Here is an 18,753-nt window from a genome sequence, read left to right as displayed (position 1 = left end):
AAGACATCTATTTTCTTCCGCGTGGTGGCACCATGCTACTCTCCGTCAAATCGCTTCCAGAAGCTGGCTGCGAGCCTTACTTTGAACGCACTCTCACGGGCTAGCTCTGCTGCAAGCACCCGATGACAGCTTGATTCTCCTCCGCCTCTTTTTTTTTTTTTGCAAAGTCCGATTACACGATTTCATAGGCGGAGCATCAGTGGATGTGAAACTTACCCTCACTCGGACGGTGTTCTATAGTCAGCCACAGCCACAGACGCGTACAGGGTCCCGCTGTGTGCTAGGCTGAACCGAAGAGCATCATTTCGGCACCCACGGTCTCTTGTTTTGGGTCCAGACAACAGAAACCCGGCGCTATAATAATACAAAAAAATATGAAAAACGAATGCTGCCTAAAACTGAAAAAAAAAACTTTGCAATTGGATTTCATAAGCACTATTATTATCAGCTAGGTTTGAGTTAAACACCATCACTGAAAACAAACAACTTGTTGCATCTCTTTGCTTTGGATTGTGGAAAATTTAAGGGGAAAAAAAGGACCTAAATGACTTGACATGAAGGACATGATGTACATTGCTCTTGCTTGGGGAGGTTCATTAATGTTTCTGCGTTGGTGTTGAGAATTTTAATCGCTAGAATAATTACTCGACAGAATTCAGTTCAATTCAGTGCCATTAATGGGGGGAAAATATGTTTGGGTGAGGAAAAAAAACACATAATGCTTGTTAAAATCCGATACAAATATTCCTGACGCTGAATGTGTGTTTCTTTAGTTAAAGTCAAAGGAATCATCCATCTGCATAGATGGGATCTACAAACCGTTTGGAATAAGTTGGAAAGTTGATTTTATGGTGCTGCTTTTTTTCAATTCAGATAGCTCTGAAGTTTAACACACCACACGACGTAGTTATATTATCTTTTTATTCGCGCCGACCACACCCCAGCACCAACTCCTCTGTTCATCGGAGCAGGGTTCGCTTGTCTGCCGAGTTGGTGGATCTGTAGTCCCTCAGAAGCGCTCAGAGACTCGCCGGCGCGCTAAGAGCACTACGTTCCTCCTATTAATCCAAGGGAACAGAGACAGTGCAACATGTCTCCAGCGTGCCGGACACATGCTGCTGGTTTAGCCCGGCTTTGGGCAGTGCTTGGGTATTCTGCCGGGCTGAAGTCGAGTACCAGCTGGATTCTATGGCTTTCCTTGCTGTTCTCCAACACAATCGCTCAAGGTAGGAAAACGACAACAACATTTTAATATTTTGTATTGCAGTTACATTTTGTTTTGTTCAAACTAACACCTCAAACGCATATTTTGGTGTCTTCGTATGGGATTTTGATTTGCTTTGGACGTTTTGTTTTTATTTTTCTGTGTGCGTTATAGAACCGGCTGGGGTAATACAGATGCGTAATTATGCGTCTGTATTGCTTCGCTATTCTGTTTTCAGTTGTTTTGCTAAGGTTTGGGTCGGGTTTTGACATGCTCTATTGTTATCTATATATATATATATATAATATAATATATATATATATATATTATGTATATATATATATAAATTATGCGATATATATATATATAATATATATATATATATATATATATATATATATATAATTAAAAGCTTTATCCCCTCCCAATATTTAAACGCTTGATTTAAATATAGGGAGGGAATACATAGCGGTTTAAGTTGAAAGAAGTATGTTTGGAAAGCGACTTGTGTACATTAGATAATGGCTTGCTATTAACAAGGAGAGTCATTGACACCGCCGAGACAGAGGAAGACTGGCACAGCCTGTGAACTATTTGAAGTAAACGGGTTTTTGAAAGGTTCAGATGCTACCGGTGACAGTGCCCGACCGATGCTATCCATGAGAGAAAGTCCTAACATCACGCACAGCATATCGTTTCCAATAGAAATCTCCCGGTTCACTTGTCCTCATTTAGTTTATCTACCTAACTGGATTATTCTCACTGACCTGCAAGTTATTAATACACTGCAAGAGCCCATCGCTACACTGGGCTGGTTGAATGCGAGTGCATCACATATGTCTACTTGACTGAGCGTTGTTTTTTTTATTATTATTATTATTATTATTATTATTATTACTATTGTTTATTTATTTATTTTATTTTGCGAAATAAAATCAAAAGTCACTTTATAAGTCTCAATTTAACTTCAACATGGACTGCGTTTGTTTGACAGCTGGTGAAGTGCAGTCTTTGAGAATTGCCTCTTAATGATATACAATATTAGCATTTGAAGTACAGGGTTATTTAGAATTGGTGTTTGTTTCAAGGTTTTAATTAGGCCTATCATATATTATTATTATGTTTACCTGTGAAATTTGCCTTCACAGCCAAAGAGTAGGACAGATTGTTCATGTTTTATAGTGATTGAAATTCATTTGGACTTGGCAGCAGTTGCAGGGAGTATGTGAAATGTGTTCTGGTGGTCTTAGCCACAGGATTCAAAATCAAGGTTTCTGTTAACTGTTAACTGTCAGTCTCCACCTGCTAGAATCCAACTAAACAGGCATACCCTCCAGGGCATGCTAGCTGGGTGCAGACAACTATTTTTAGTGCTGGGATAAACACTTATTTGAATACTCTTTCATTTAGCTGCTGAAGTCTAAATCTACCATGTTATGCACTGAAATTCTCTCAGGAGTAAAACAAACGTTCATACACACACACACACACACTCTTCCCTGCAGTAGAATGCTTGTTCTCTATTTCAGATGTCATTTATGCATTGGTTCACTTCGCATGATATCTTTTTCATTGTCATTTATAAATTCTGTTTAAACGAACATGGTCATTTGAATACATTGCCAGCGAATATATTTTAAGCTGTGTTAGTTTGAGTATTTGAATAAGTCAGTGCATGCTCTAAAAAGAGTGAAACAACCCCACATTTGATCAGGATTTGTGATGAGCCATGTTTTTGGCATAGGTCCTCAGCATGAGACAGACAGACAGACAGACTTACTGTTAGGAAAGATATGTTGCATAATAATATCTTATGTTAACTCCACTGGCATAGTGGCCAGGCAGGAAATATACCGTAAATGACACTGAAACAATTACATTGCTTATAAGGAAGAAATTAAAATCGGTTGTTTATACTGGTTTAAAAGAAGATGACAGATGTGTACCAGGAGATAAAATACTACTGCCAGAAAGAAGTATCTTTGGAAGCAGGAGACGTTCCAGTGAAGTCATTCTTCATTCGAGGATGTTGTACATCAGGAGAATGCAATTTTGTAGGCTCCATTGTTATAAATATACCTATCATTCATGTACAGCCTGCTTTGTAAGGTCAGATCAATCTGAGAAGTCCTTCCTGTCCATGTTACAAAGTGAAAACCCTGATCAGACATAACCTGTCAGATAATGCTCAACTTTACAGACAAAATGTGAAGGTCGGGCAATGAGAATCCTCAATCAGTGGTCTTTGTCTCCGTAAGATTAGTCTGATAAGAGTCACGTCTCACTGATCAGACATGACTGATCAGTGTAATCTGATTGGGTAAGCCTGGCTTGGGTAACCGTTTTGTGTTAAATTAACATTGCCCACAAAAGAAATAGCTGTCACGTCATGTAAATGTTGTTGTTTGTAACTGTTTCTTTGTATCAATTGAATTCTGGTTCTGTCAGCCTGCTTGCATTCTTTGTATCACACCCCGAATGCACTTGAAAAGGGGGCACTTTTTTCCACCTTTCATAAGATGTCTTTTATGATAAACGCTCTGTTTGTGCAGACTTGAAGACTTTTACGTGGGCTACTCAGATAAGCGGTGTATTCATCAAGTTTTTTTTTTTTTCCAGTTTTTCCCTGTTTGATCATAGCTGTCACACAGACACCAGAAATGTCACGGCTTGGTGGAGCGATTCCACAAACTGAGTCATGAGAAAGTGGTGGATGGAATTCACTGAGAGTCCTGTTAAGCCACATCTATTTCTGAAAAACTGTTAACAGGATTCGCACACACTCGTTCACTCACATACACACAGCTTCTACATAACCATCGTCTGGACTAGATCTGGCATGCTTTTGGTTGGTTGGCTGGCAGATATCAGCTGTGCCAAGCAAGCAGAAAAAAAATAAATCTCAGCACTTTTATGCTGATGTATATAGCATATAAAGTGAAGCATTTTCAAAATTAATTTTAAATCATTTTATTTGTGCGTTTACATGCAATCAGTGGGACTAATTTTGAAATAGTTTCAAGCTGCCGAATAAAGACCAGCGCATTTTCTTAATCTTAAACTGTAATATACAGCCTTGCAGTATGCAGCCATTTCCCTATTTGTATGTTGTATGATTATGATAATGGATAATCTTCTTGCTTACCAAAAAATACATTAAATTGTTAAAAATACACAGATCAATCCCTGTATTGTTAAAACTCCCAGATCCTCAAGCATAACTGATATAATAATTGCATGTACATTGTCAGCATGCAGAACACTCAGGCAGGTAATGCACTTACACTGAGATGACAGTGGCTGGGCTGCATTACTGAAGTCAGTGTGGGTGCTGATGCCTTTATATGCATTATAAAGTTCTGCGTGCCAAGTTATGGAGCCTACAGCAGTGTCTTAACATATGGTTTGAAGTGGAAGCACTCCAACGTCTCTGCTGCTGCACACTGTAGGCTGTGCAGCCAATCTGCACAGAGATGTCTTTATCTCAGCAACGCACACATTTAACTCTTCCTCGGAGGGACAGTCAGATACTTTATTCATTTAACTAAACACTAACCCAACACAATCTCGTAATGATCCAGCCGGGAACACGAAACATGAAACACATGCTGCACTGTGCAGTATACTAGGGGAGGTGTAACACTGAAGTCTGCAGAAGGCTATAAGGAGATGCATTTGTTGCAGGAGCATGGTGTTTTCTGCAGTGTGAAGATTGCAAGGAGATGCATTTGTTGCAGGAGCATAGCATTTTCTGCAGTGTGAAGATTGCAAGTAGGCGCATTTGTTGCAGGATCATAGCGTTTTCTGCAGTGTGAAGGCTACAAGGAGATGCATTTGTTGCATAGGATCATAGCGTTTTCTGCAGTGTGAAGGCTACAAGGAGATGCATTTGTTGCATAGGAGCATAGCGTTTTCTGCAGTGTGACGATTGCAAGGAGATGCATTTTTGCAGGAGCATAGCATTTTCTGCAATGTGAAGGCTAAAAGGAGATGCATTTGTTGCAGGAGCAACACATTTTCTGCAGTAGATAACAAGTTAAAGGTGGGCTTTTATTATTTTATTTAAGTTTTTTTGCTTGTTAATTTATAGTTTCTGGAAGGTAGGGGCAATGATACAGGTTACTTTTAAGCACAGTGGCGGGCATTCACACCTCAATACTGACATAGCCTGAGTTTCTCTTAAGCAAAGACTGCCCATAATAGTACCACATTTTATTTAATTATGTACTGGTTCCATGGTGTAGACCAACCAAGTCTTGTCACGGTCACAGCTTTTCTGACAATAAAGACCTGAAGGTAGCTGTGATTTGATGCTGACAACATTAGAGCTCATTGGATCCTACTCTCACAACACCTTCTGCATGCGCTGTCTGTAATCATTCTCTTGAGAAATCACACAAGAAAAAAGCATGAATACTGTTTTATCAATCTCCTTGTAAAGCCTGATACTGCTTCTCTGAATGCTGGCAGAGAACAGCAGGGTATTCCCTGGAGGTCACGGTCAATGCTGGCAAGGCTGACCGCACATCACTAGCTGTTCCGGGCTTCTAGGGGGAGAGAGGCCAGATGCTGTCCTAGCAGGGGTCTGGTCCTGACCTTCTGAGCGGTAAGGTGAGCTGACCACCTACTGAGAGCATTGTAAAAGGATTTAATTGCTTAGTCTGCTGGTTTGTGTTATGGACAATTTACATATAATAACCACTAAAGTAATGTCTTTAAAGATGATGTTTTTGGATGGACTACCACTGCAAAGAAAGCTTCTCTATTAAGTGCTGCTGTGTTGTCTGTATCTCTTTAGATTTTCAGTTTTGAAAAGTGGTGCAAAGTTTGCACTGAAGCAAAGAAAATGAGACCAATTTTTTTTTTTTTTTTGACAAGAAGCTCATACTGTGCTTTGCAGTTCTGCTGGCTGTCAATTTACTTTGAACCAGACAGCTGCAGATTAGTATTCACAAGGGCAGACAGGCTAGATGACATTATGGGAATGCAATCTGATTGCCAGGGAATTTGGTAGCCTGTCTCCAACTCGGAGCCCTAATGAGGCAGTGGAGGACAGGAGGGGTGGAATGCCTTTATTACCAAGAACACTAACAATGGAACTTTTCCATGTGCTAATGCAGCATCAGTAAGCCATTGGCATTCAAAGCCCTAAAAAAGTCTTGCGAGCCATTTACTCGTGTGGCATGGAGAGCAATTTAAAAACAGACCCATAACGCAGGTTGCTAGTTATTTTATTTATTTTTTAAATCATTTTTGTCAGTCACGCTGTCCCATCTGGGTTTCAATTCACGACTGTAATGTCAAACAAGCTTGCATTTTAGCTTAAAGTCCCTTAATGTATAACTTGAAAGCTTCAAAGTTCAGAAATATTGGTGGTGCATCGCACATGTTCTGTCTCTTTCACATCCACCCTGGAACCAAGGTTGGAAACAAGACTCCCATTGCATAGCAGTTTGATCCATTCCTGCTTTCACACCTAAGCTTGTTACCTATGCATATTGTGGCTAATTAAGCTCAGAGTAAAACCTGGAGTGGGTGAAACTGCTATGCAATAGGAGCCTTATTTCTATCCCTGCCCTGAACCCTTTTCTCCATCACTTGTGATGTATGCGTCATGAAGCACAAATGGAGGAAACACACCCCCAGGATTTGGTTCACTTGAAACAGGACCTTATTTAAACAGGACCTTATATACAGTCTACCACTGGACAAAGTACTTGGGCCAATGAGAGATCTGTTTGAAAGCAACAGTGGGAATAAAAAGATATCAAATCTGATGGATACATATTTGGGCATGGCAATACATCCAATCTGGTGACTCAAAGATGAAATGTTAATGGTATTTCTCAAGTTTTAAGTAAAAAACAATAAAATGTCTATGGGCAATATTTTCATGGTACAACATTTGTTTTGTAAGATTTAATAAGATGTAAAAAAAAATGGCAATGGTAGATACAGTATCAGGATCATTTTAATTTATATGGTTTTGAAATTAAAATTGAATTAAAAGCATATCTGATCTAGCATGAAAAAAGATTGGTTTAACCTCAAACTCATTTTAAAGAGATTTCCATCCCATGCAATTTAATAGCCAGTCACGCTCTTGCACCCCTAAAGCCTGATTTTATTTTCTTCTTCACTGGCGAGCACATTGTTAATGCAGCTCACTCTTTCTGTAGGGATAGCTGGGGAAATTGAAAAAGGAAAAGTTAAATGTGAGATTAGTATATTTTAATAGGGAGATGTTTTCTTTATTTCTTTTTTAATTAGAAGTCAATTGAACTTTTAGCTGAACAGAAACTATGGCTTGCAATAATACTATGTGAATCTTTAAGTTATTCATAATACTGCACTGTAGACAGATTTATGTATCTATACAAAAGACCTTTGGGAGACACAATATAGTGTGTGTCATATTATTATTATTATTATTATTATTATTATTATTATTTTATTTATTATTATTATTATTATTATTATTAATAATCATCATTAATAATCTATCATTTTGTGAATTAACCCTATCTATAGCAACACAGTCATCTAAAAGGCAATGTAACATTGTATTGTATGAATACTTTGGCATTGCCTGCAGGTTCAGTAAAGCCTGGAATGGCTCAAACTCCCATGTAATGTGTTCTCTGTGTTATTTTTCAAAATGCTATTCAACTGTATATTTTTATGATTCATGATATGTAAAGTTATGCAAAGAGAAACTCATAACTCACAGGTATAACATTTGTGTACATAATTCTAGTTTCCTGCTAGCTTGTGTACGTAGCTTGACATGACTGAATGCTCTGTAAAGTAATGCTTACTGGCACCAGACGAGAGACCTTCAAACATCACTTGTTTGTATCTGTTTTTTTCTTTTTGTTTTGTTTTGTTTTTTTATGGATGGGAAAACAAAACCAAGCAAAATTGTAATACCCTGGACTGTGAGAGAATAAAGGGAAGAGAGAGAAGAGAAGGAAAGCTATCGGGGGGGTCCTCGGGTGGCTTGGCTTGTAAAAGCACGTCTGTGTGGTGTACAGGCTGAGTCAAGCAGCTGGGAGCGCAGGTTTCTGTCCTGGCTACAGCAGACCAGACCAGCCAGGCATCTAGTGGGCCCGGGGAGACACCTGCAAGGCAGACCTTTGTCCTCCAGTGGACCATAGCTGGCTGACATCTGCTCTCAAGTTCCTGGGTGTAAATGAGGAAACTGGGTTAGTCCTGGGATCTTCAGTTCTCCTGAGCTGTGTGGGGAATTGCAGTGGTGAGGGGGAAAACAAATTGGACATTCTAGAGAAAAAAGAAGGCAAGATAAAATAAATATAACTAAAGAAGAAAATAGAGATGTCATAAGGAGCAGTATTGCAGAGAGAGAGAGAGAGAGAGAGAGAGAGAGAGAGAGAGAGAGAGAGAGAGAGAGAGAGATATTCATCTTGATTTGCCGATAGTTACAATTTTAATTACACCTGAGCTCTGTCGGCCTGTCACATTTGGGGGGGGGGGGGGGGGGGGGAGGTATTGATTGGCCACAGAGAATTGATTAATTGCAAAGTTTATGGGAGCCGACTTGTTTTCCTGGCCCCTTTCAGGATTAATGAGCTGCCCAGTCACCATGGCAAGCAAAAGGAGATTTAAAGGGAAAGGTAAACCTTATATTTTCCTTCTGACAACAAGGTGTTATTTAAAGGGATGGGAAATAGACAGGCCCTTTGTTTATTTATTGTGTCAGAAAAGAGGATGTTGTTCTGAATATTGAACTTCGATAACCAGGGGACATTTAAAAGGACCTGTAAACTTCACTGAACAAAATTAATTCAAGTAGTGTGTAGAAGGGAGTTCATCTTGGAGGGTCATCACTGTGGGGGTTCGATACAGAGGAGACAAGATGTAAAGCCAAAGAGCGCTTCATCATTTAGCAACCGTAAGTCACCTTAACAGCCAGTCCTTTCATAATTTAAAGCAGAGGCCCAATTGTCATTACTCTTGTTTACAACCAGGAAAGGAAGGCCTTGGTATAGGAAAGGTGGGCCTGGTTTTAATGGTCAAAACTGGGGGGGGGGGGTCGAAAATACTTTCTAAATCAGGGCCTTTGTGTACTAATGCTTGAAAACTAAGAGCTACATCGAACTCTAGTCATGAAAGCATTCTACCCCAGGTTAACCAGATTGAATTCAATAACTGCTTTTGGTCCTGGATTGGTTCACTTAAACCATTAAGAACTTGGTTGGAACACAGTCCTGGTCTGGAAGCGGTAGAGATGCCCATCCCAGGTCTATAGATGTCTAAATAACTGTCTGTGATGTTTAAGCCGAATCTGTCAAGCTGCTGTATGTACATTGAAGCTGATTGACATGAAGAATAAACGTTTACAAGATTTCTAACCTGTACATCTCTTTGGCGTGTTTTAATGTGTAAAACACAAGGCTCTATTCAGAAACTTATCTGTTAGACTGTAAGTAGAATGCTCAGGTTCCCTGCAAGTGCATGGGCTGTCGATGCCCCAGGTAGGCAAAGTAGTTCAAAACATTAGATTTGTGAAGCCTGTCGTTTTATTAAACTCTTTACACCACCCACACATTTCTCCTGGAGGAGAAATTCAATCCAATCTAATTCACTTTAAATTCATCCAGATCATTTCAGGAACAAAGCATTTCAAAGGGAATTTTGCATGCAAGTGACGGACAAAAATGAAATATTCCCTATGGAACTTGTTTTTATCTTTGATGGGGCTCTGTATGTTATATTTGCAGGAATTAACTTTTCTGTCGGCCCATTCCAGTTTCTCTCTGTGTATTGAGTTGTCCAGTTTTGCTCATTTTAATTTTCATTTTTCTTGCTTTGCGTCTGTTTATTTTTTATGTGAGAGTCATCATTAAACAACTTCAGAGAGCAGCACAATCATTTAGAATCAAGATGTGTGAAATATGTATTACATATTAAAAGATTATATTGTTTAAAAAGGAGTAACCTACTAGTCTCTTCATGATCCTTCTTTTTGCATGGATCAAATTAATCTGTTAGAAACCTGAGCAATCTGGCTGGTGTTGTTTTTCTATGCTGTACAGAATGAGATCTTCATGCACGGTCAAGTATATTGTGTACAAACCCCTACCAAGCCTTCTAAAAGGTATATCTACTTTGTTCTTTGTTAGAAGACATTGCCCTTTTTTTTGTCAGTCTTCTCCAATGGTTTTTTTTACCCCGGTTTTCTCCCTAATTTGAAATGCACAATTACTGTTTTTTTTAATTTTTTTTTTTTTTTATCCCAGTTCACCGCTGCAATCCCCACCCGAAATGGAGGCTGAAACACGCGTCTTCCGAAACGTGTCCCTGCCAATCTGTCATTTTTCGCACTGAGGATCTACAGTGAAGCCACCAGACCTACAATGCTGGAGGACAGCGCAGATCTGAATGGCTTCACTGCAGACCCGCAGCCGCAGGGGGCGCTGGTGGATTTCCCTGCCGACCTAAGCCCTCCCTCCCCGGGTGACACTCCGTGATTGCGCGCCCCCTAGGAACCCCCAGTCACGGACGGCAATGACATGGATTCGAATCTGTGATCTCCAGGTTATAGGGCGCATCCTGTACTCCACGCTGAGTGTCTTTACTGGATATGCCACTTGGGAGCCCGACATTTCCCTTTTAACTGTACAGTGTCGGTTGAGATGAGTTTTTCCAGACGGGAGACCTTTAGAGTGTAACAGTGGTGTGAGGTCTGTAGCAGTGTCAACCTGATCTGTATAGACAGGACGTTAACTTCTGTGCTAACAACTAGCATTCCTTAAATCTAGCATTCCTTAAATCTAGCATTCCTTAAATGCCACACGTCAGCCACAACAGTTAATAATGTGCTCTTAAAAGTAAGTTTTAGTCAACTAAACATTGAAACATTTGAAATAAATATAAAAAATAAAAAAAACAACACTGTCAACTTGTATTTATAATTGACTTTGGTATTCATTACGCATTTGCATTTCAAAGGACAGTATACACTTCTGATTGCAGCTATGCAATATAAACAGCAATGTCAAAATCACAAAATGGTTTAACATTAATAATATCTTGGAACGAGAGTAGTGATGCATAAACAAAGTTGAATGATTGGTAAAATCCTTTCTGTTTATTGATTTACTTCTTGTCCTTCTAATGGGATTTCTGTGTAGAACAGTCACCAGGTTCCCAAATGTTGTAATTCACCCCTCTTTTCACATATCTTCACATTCCTGTCAAAACTAATTTGTGGTTAATATGAGCCTCATCCCAGGTATGGCAAGCCTGTTATTAACGCTGGCAGTGACTCAGATAATGGAAGTGTTTGGCTGTGAGATTTACAGCACTTCCAAAAGAGACCTTGACTTCTCTGTATTCAATATAAATAAATCAATAATAATAATAATAATAATAATAATAATAATAATAATACACATGAAGAGCAGGAGATACATTTTCTACTGCAGTTTGTTCTGTTTTGCTCGTTATTGAGAATGAAAAGTTAACCACAAAGCTACCATTTCAGTTCCATTTAAATGTAATGCCTTCGCCCTTCAGGTAATGCATTTAACTCGGAATAGGAATACAGTGGAGTTGCCGTACATGTAAGTAAATGTGTCACATTATATTTATATCTGTGAACCTGGCGTTTAATTGTGATGAAACCTGGGATGGACAGTCGTTAAAGGAAGCTTAAAATAATGGCTTCTTGGTCACGATGACCCAGTTTTGCAGGATTCTGGGTTGCTTGTGTTACGCAGCGTTTGCAGAACTGCTGTCTCAGATTTGATGGAAGGCAAGGGTATCTGTTGTACCATTTACTGCAGGTTACTTGTGGCGCCCCCCTTCTACTGAATTCTACTGAAGCCTGATTGGCTATCAAAGGCCATATCTTGGGAACGGCTGAATTGGAAGAAAATCTGCATGACATTTGTTATGAGACTGTGTTCCACGTGCTGTAACTGAACATCGACTCTCGATTGACAGAAGAAGACGTGTGCCAGGCTTAGCTGGTTTTACTTCAGGGCAGGGAGAGGTAGGACACATTACAGCAAAGCAGAAGATGAATCCTATTTACATTTAACACAATTTTATCTAAAATACGTTTCTAAGATTTCTGTTTCACACAAACTCCCAAGCCGATTTTGACCGGCATGGGGGAAGACTGATGTGTATAATTCTAATCTGCAAATCCAGTGTTACACATAGTTGGCAGCATGTCTGCATCACTTGGGCCTCGCTGGCATTGCGCTTTGCAATGCCTGGTGTTCAATATTGATTAGGATGGCAGGTCAGCCCAGCCCTGCTCAGCTGGGACCCGAGATTCTGTTTGATGTCAATTCTGTGATACTCTTCTCCAGGCTTCTCATTTGAAAGTTTGAAGGCTAGATGAGCCTCCCTCATGTTCCTCCCCCCTCTTCTTTTCAGTAGCTGCACTAGGGGAATTCGCTCTTGGAGCAGTTTTTGGAGACAGCTCGCTGGGGAAGTTTCAATTGCGTGCGCACGTGTGTGTGTGCGTGTGTTTTTATTTTGCTAGCACCTGTCTGTTTGTGTGGGACACTCTCCTGGGGAATTGTGCTGTTCTGTGCTTCACTGTACTTTACATGGCAACACTCAGGATGAAAACCCCCGCAGAGAACAACAAACACATTTCGAAATGTTGACACCCTGGATGGTCGGACCAAAAACTAGAAAACTATGGGGTACGTCCCTCAGATATACGTAAGCAGACAATTGTATCAGAAATGGGTTAGGGTTAGGGTCATATCGTGCAAAAACTTTGTAAATATGTGTAAGTACAGATGTATTTACTAAGTAACTGCTATATAAATACACAGTAATTAGAGACACTTACTGTAAAGTGTTATCTGCTTCTGTATCCATGACTGCACAAATTACAGTGAACAAAATTTACAGCACATTTGGTAATCATTGGGGAATATCCAGGTAACCCTCCAGTAAGAAAAATAAGTTTCATGCAGGCTCATTGCTGCCCTGTCTGTCCGTGGTAGCCCTACACCCTATCGAAAGTGTTCGTGGGTGTTGCTGACAGAGGACAGTTTGGATGATACATCTTCTAGCAGCTGCTACAGCTCTTGGCTGTCTAATAAAGGTTTTCTATACAGTCTGAACCACAGAGCACCCTGAAGATATATAAAATAGCACCAGCTAATCTGTGTCTCTGTTTGGAAAGATTCTCAATGTGAGAAGTGTGAGTGTGTGTGAATTGTATACATTACCGTATGCGATATGGGTTTGGAATGTAATTATACTGAGCTTACATGTAAGTATTTATAGCAAGTTGGTAAACGGAAATTGATTTCTTTATTAAAACCCCCATTTTTAACCCATTGATTTAACCCCACCCTAACATTCTTTTGATGAAAAAACATGGTTTTTTTCAGTCAAAGAAATGGTAATGATACAAGCAGAAATAGCAGTACTAGAGAACACATAATAGGATAAGAAGCAGAATATTAAGTTATGATAGATGATATGGTATCAGTTTCGGAAGCATGTTATCTGTTAATATTGCTGGTTATTATCAAGTTAATCACTGCTTCATTTGACCTCAATTGCCTTTTCAGTTTTACCTGTGGAGTGTCAGTTATACTTGTATCTACTGACAAGCCGTAACTAAGCAGCAATTTAGTGTTGTATTTGGGGGGAGGTCAGAGTCATTCAAAGGCTACAAAAGAGATGGTATGAATCACAGTGTCTCTTTTTGTTCTTAAAACAAAAAAAACCCTTTTTAAAACCCGGATCAATATGGCTGTATGCTTGATATGCATTTATCCTCAATGTGTGTATTGCAGTGTGTGATTTGCACCAAGTGTTGTGATCGCTACCAGCAAATCCATTAACAGTCAGACTGCTCTGTGAAAGTTCCTTCTCTAGCTGGCACTGGTGTTTGGATGGCTGTTTAAATGGGTCACACTTTACATTAAGTGTCTCTAATTACTGTGTTTGTATTTACTTGGTAGATACATGTGTACTTACATATAATTACAATGTTATTATGCATAGTTGCAATGCACTTAATGTGTAAATCTTTTTGCACAATTAACCCTAACTCCCCTAACCATAACCCTAATCCTTTTCTGATACAATTGTGTACTTACACATATCATGCAAAAAGATTTACATATTAAGTGCATTGTAACTAGGCATAATAGCATTGTAATTGTGTGTAAGTACACATGTATTTACTAAGTAACTGCTATGTAAATGCACAGTAGTCATGGTCATAGTGTTTTAAAGTTGAGGTGGGCACGGTCTGGAAATCTCAAACTGCCTAGAAAAATTTCACATCAGTCCAGCGTTTAATACATTGCATAAAATGACATGTATACTGACTGGTCAAAAAACTGGACTGAGGTACCGAAACCCACAATGCATAGCTCCAGACACAAACAGGCATTAAAGGTTAAAAGTTTCTGGAGTTTGGATAACTTATAGCCCTTTTTACAACATTTTCTATTTGCTATTCATTGCAAAACCGTCATATAGAGATTGCTACACAGTTATACAGATTGAAAAAGACTGATGAATGAATGGATGCTAAGGGCGTGATGGTAGACTTTGTATTTTGGAAATAATCCATATGGCCTAATGTCTTGGCAGGAGTCGTAAGTGAATAAAAGAAAGAAAAATACTTGTAGTATACAATCAGTATTCTAATTGTGCTCTAATGCAATGTATTAGTCTGATGCTGGTCAGAATAGCAATAGCACTAGGAGTTCTTCTTTGTGCCAGGGCTGCTGTTCTGCTGGTTAAGACAAGCAACAACTGAGCCTAATTCACTCATTTTGGAAGTCAGGATGAGACCTGGGTATAAATTAAATGTTACTGCAGTGTGACACTGTCAAAAGAATAGCCAAGCGCAGTAAAGCGTTGTGAAAGCATGGCAAAGCTCCTAGAAGAGTATGGAATATTAAACTGCCAAGTTTACCTTGGTGAACTTTTTAAGTAGTGCAGATCTTTGGAATGTGGGTTCCACATGGCCCGGGTCATGACCAGGCCACAGGAGCAATGAGTGAGGTGTCTGAAACCCCACCCCCACCCCACCCCCTTTTCATAGCACAGCTGGCTCCATGGAATCCAAGCAAAGATCTAGACTGACCTGTTCGATCACAATTCAAGATGTAAACTTGACTAAAAAACAGTCAAAACAATCAAACAGCATGACACACGTTTTAAAACAGAATATAACGAAAAAAAATGTATGAAAAAAAATGGTGTCATTCCTGGATCCACTGCTGTGTGAAGAATTACAATAGCAGAAGAAACCTGTTTGTAGCTCTTGGAGAAGCATCTAAAACAGGTAAGCTGGTAGGCCTACAGTTCGTAAAATAATTCTCATTTAGTAGATGCATATATAATTGCAAGCAATGGTTATAAATGTCATAAATTCTATCTGAAGAAGCTGGAAGCGGAATTGTTGTAGCTAATTATTAAAATAGTGAGTTTTCAGTTTATCAATTATTTTTCTTCTTCAATAAGTATTTCTAGTGTTTGATGAGTATGATGTTGGAGTCATACTTCTCAAGTTCTGTTTCACCAATATATATGTATTCTGTATGTGGGTACTGATGCTGTGTAGTAATTGATTATATTCACTACTTGGAGTAGGGTACATAGTTATTGCATTAGTGTTGGTACAGTATTCCCATGCATCTTGAGTTGCTAGTTTACAAAAGAAGCCATAGAGTACAAATGTAATCATCCAATTTGCATTGCATTGTAGTGGCTGCTAAGTGCTGCTGCAGTAAGCTGTTTCTTACTATATGCTACAAGGTTATGTAACATTATTGGATTGCTTTCCTTTCAAAAACTAAATGTGATGAAAGCTTCTCCCTGTTGGGGCAAAAACTTTGTTAAGGTCTAAGATCATTTAGTAGAACTGAGATATAGATCTCAATTGGCTGGAAAAGATAATACTTTTTTTCTGTATGAAGTAGATGAAAATAACGAAACTCTTACTGGGAGCAGATTCTTGCTTTATGGAAATATACTTTACATATCCCTTATAAAAGTTTACTATAGTAAAGTATAGCAAATTGTAATAAAGTGCAGTGAAAGCCTGATGAAGAATAGCAAGGTATGGTAAAGCGTATTAACAAACTCGGTAAACTATGGTAAATGCATAGTATAAGCATGGGAATAAAATGCAAAAATACTGCGTAGAAATGCAGTAGTAAACCTTTATAAGAAATATACAGAATAACTTAAGACATTCATTTCACACAAAAATATCTCTTTAATAAACAAATTTTTTTTCAGTTGAGTTGCATATATGTAGATTGACAGATTAATTGATCATTATAAATAGATTCCTCAAGCTGATCGCTGGTAATTGATGTATGGTAATTATGACGGAAGTGCCCCACACAGTGTGCCTCGATCCTCAGTTCTGCCTTCTGAGACCTAACCTCAGTGGGTGTCATGCCGACAGACCCAAACACAGGCGCAGTTGATCAATGGATACTCTGAAAGCTGTTTTGTATTATGGCGGCAGTCTGGGCCAGCAAGCACGTCTCCTGCTCACTGGCTGTTAACAATGATGTGTCCCTTTCTCCTCCCCATCGCTATGTTCTCACAGGTAACTGTTTGTGACCGGGATAGAAAGAGCTCTATCCTAGCTTGGTTTGTTCAGGACTCTGAAGTGAATAATAAGAATTGTAGTAACTCATCCCTGTCAGGATACCCCTGCTTCTTACAGCAAACCCATGAGGTTAGCGCATCGGAGCACACAGTGCCAGCAGATAGACATCTTGTTTTGGCCCAGACTGCTTAATGTCATTAAGGATACACACTGACTCCCAGTCCCTTAGCTTACTAGGCCACACAGCTTCTCTCCCACTCCCTAAACTCTTCTTACTCCCATGTCTATCCCCTAAGCCATCTACATTCCTCCAAGTCTCTTTTCCCTAACCACTATGCCCCTTGGCACCCGCCCAGTCTTTGCTAGAATGATGAGGCTACAATGCTCACCCCCTGCATCCCCCCTCAGTCCCTCGTTTGTAACCACTAGGCCATTCTGCCTCAATGTCACTGTTAATGTCACATTACTCCTCAGTGGGAGAGGTTGCTGCTTTTTACGGTTATCTGGGCCTGTTGTTTACTGCTCTCTACTTTTTCAGTAACAGCAGATTTGTCACCTCATAAAAAGGGTGCCACCGCCAAATTGCACCGCAGAGAGAGAGAGGAGGCAAGTACCGACGTTGGCAGAAAAATGAAAAGAGAAACGGCTCGTGGGTCGACCCGGAGGGTGAGCTAAGAGAACGGAGAGCGTGAAGACAGCAGACGCTGCAAAAAAGCGCCTCCGTTTTAACTTCCTTGCTGGCTTGTTTTTCTGTAATGTTTCACATGGTCCACCATGACTCGTTGGGGGGTTGGGGGTTGGGTCCTCATTAGTGGTCCTTTGGGCTTATTAAGAAGCCTTGCATGGTTGGGTTTATAATGGTCAGTAATTGGACTGCAATAAATATGCTTCTGTCAGACTGTGATGAAATCGCAGTAATGATGGAGGGCTTCAGAAAGGGGTATTTTATAATGCTTGGTGGAGCTAAAGCACGTAGTGTGATTTGCAATTGCTTTTCAGGTTACTCTGCTTTTGGGCTTTGTTCCCATCTGTTTGACTAAAAGGTAGAAGCAGGGTGTGAGCCTGAACGCCGTCCCAGAGGCACACAAACTACAAGAATTGTACAGAATGAGCTCCAGGTTAGCTGGGGATCTTCTGTTGTCACTATATAGTTTATTTGTTTTTCCAAAGCAGTGTACTTCAGTATGAAGGCCATATTGATGGACAACAACATGGCAAAAAGGGAATGTATAACTAAATATTGTTTTAAAGAAAGAAAAGACAAAGAAATAAAAGCAAGCAAGATTATTATTTTTTGTATAAAGGCCCTTTTAGTATTTAATCATTTGACCGGGATTTAATTCAAGAAGCTGCGTCTGTTAAAACTCATGTGTTGTTAATTGAAATCAGAGACCACTGGCAGAACCGAGGAGGGATTTTACTAAACCAGACAAGCGGTTTACAGTACACTTTCTGCAAGAATAATGGCACAGAACAATGTGGGGATTTAGAGCATTGTAACCTGTAGGAGATTTTTCAAAATCTTATGTTCATTTATTTTATGTCATTTAACAGAGAGAACAATCTGTGTTTGAAGTATTCTGAGCTACATTAATTGAAGAGCTTTAATACATATTAAGAGGTTCCTTGTAAGTAAATCTTTTTTTTTTTTTTTTTTTTGTTAATGCGTTTAACTCAATCAATGCATTTATTTTTACAATTAGTAACACCTGTTGCACACTGTGTGTAAGCTGTCTGGCTCTGGCATGGACACTTTATTCTACGAATTGAGATGATCTTTATTCTGTAATGTATAAATGTTGCATCTCCCTGCTGCAAATCCGTTTTAGCTAATCTGACAGACTTTGATTAGAGTTTGGCTGCTATTTGGAGTTTGGTCAGAAGGCCCCTCTGTTCCCAAGACAAACTAACTTTCTGTGGATTTCTACCCTCGACTTCTCTAAAAGACTTCTGCCTCTTCCGT

At 39.4% G+C, this 18,753-nt stretch overlaps 1 protein-coding gene across 3 annotated transcripts in view; it reads left to right on the top strand.

Moving 5' to 3' along the window:
- Positions 1–205: 205 nt before the first annotated feature.
- The window catches only part of LOC121295888 (protein sidekick-2-like), a 137,822-nt gene continuing 119,274 nt past the window's right edge, over positions 206–18,753 (top strand). For 2 of the 3 annotated variants that reach the window (XM_041221010.1, XM_041221008.1), the window contains exon 1: positions 206–1,226. In XM_041221010.1, the coding sequence (XP_041076944.1) occupies positions 1,091–1,226 (136 nt within the window). In that variant the 5' untranslated portion in view covers positions 206–1,090. The remainder of the gene's footprint in view (positions 1,227–18,753) is intronic. The other variant, XM_041221011.1, reaches the window with a different exon arrangement.

This window comes from Polyodon spathula, chromosome 20, assembly GCF_017654505.1.
Source record: "Polyodon spathula isolate WHYD16114869_AA chromosome 20, ASM1765450v1, whole genome shotgun sequence".
Lineage (NCBI taxonomy): Eukaryota > Metazoa > Chordata > Actinopteri > Acipenseriformes > Polyodontidae > Polyodon > Polyodon spathula.
The sequence above is the reverse complement of the archived record's forward strand: the minus strand, read 5'-3'. Positions and strand labels throughout refer to the sequence as shown.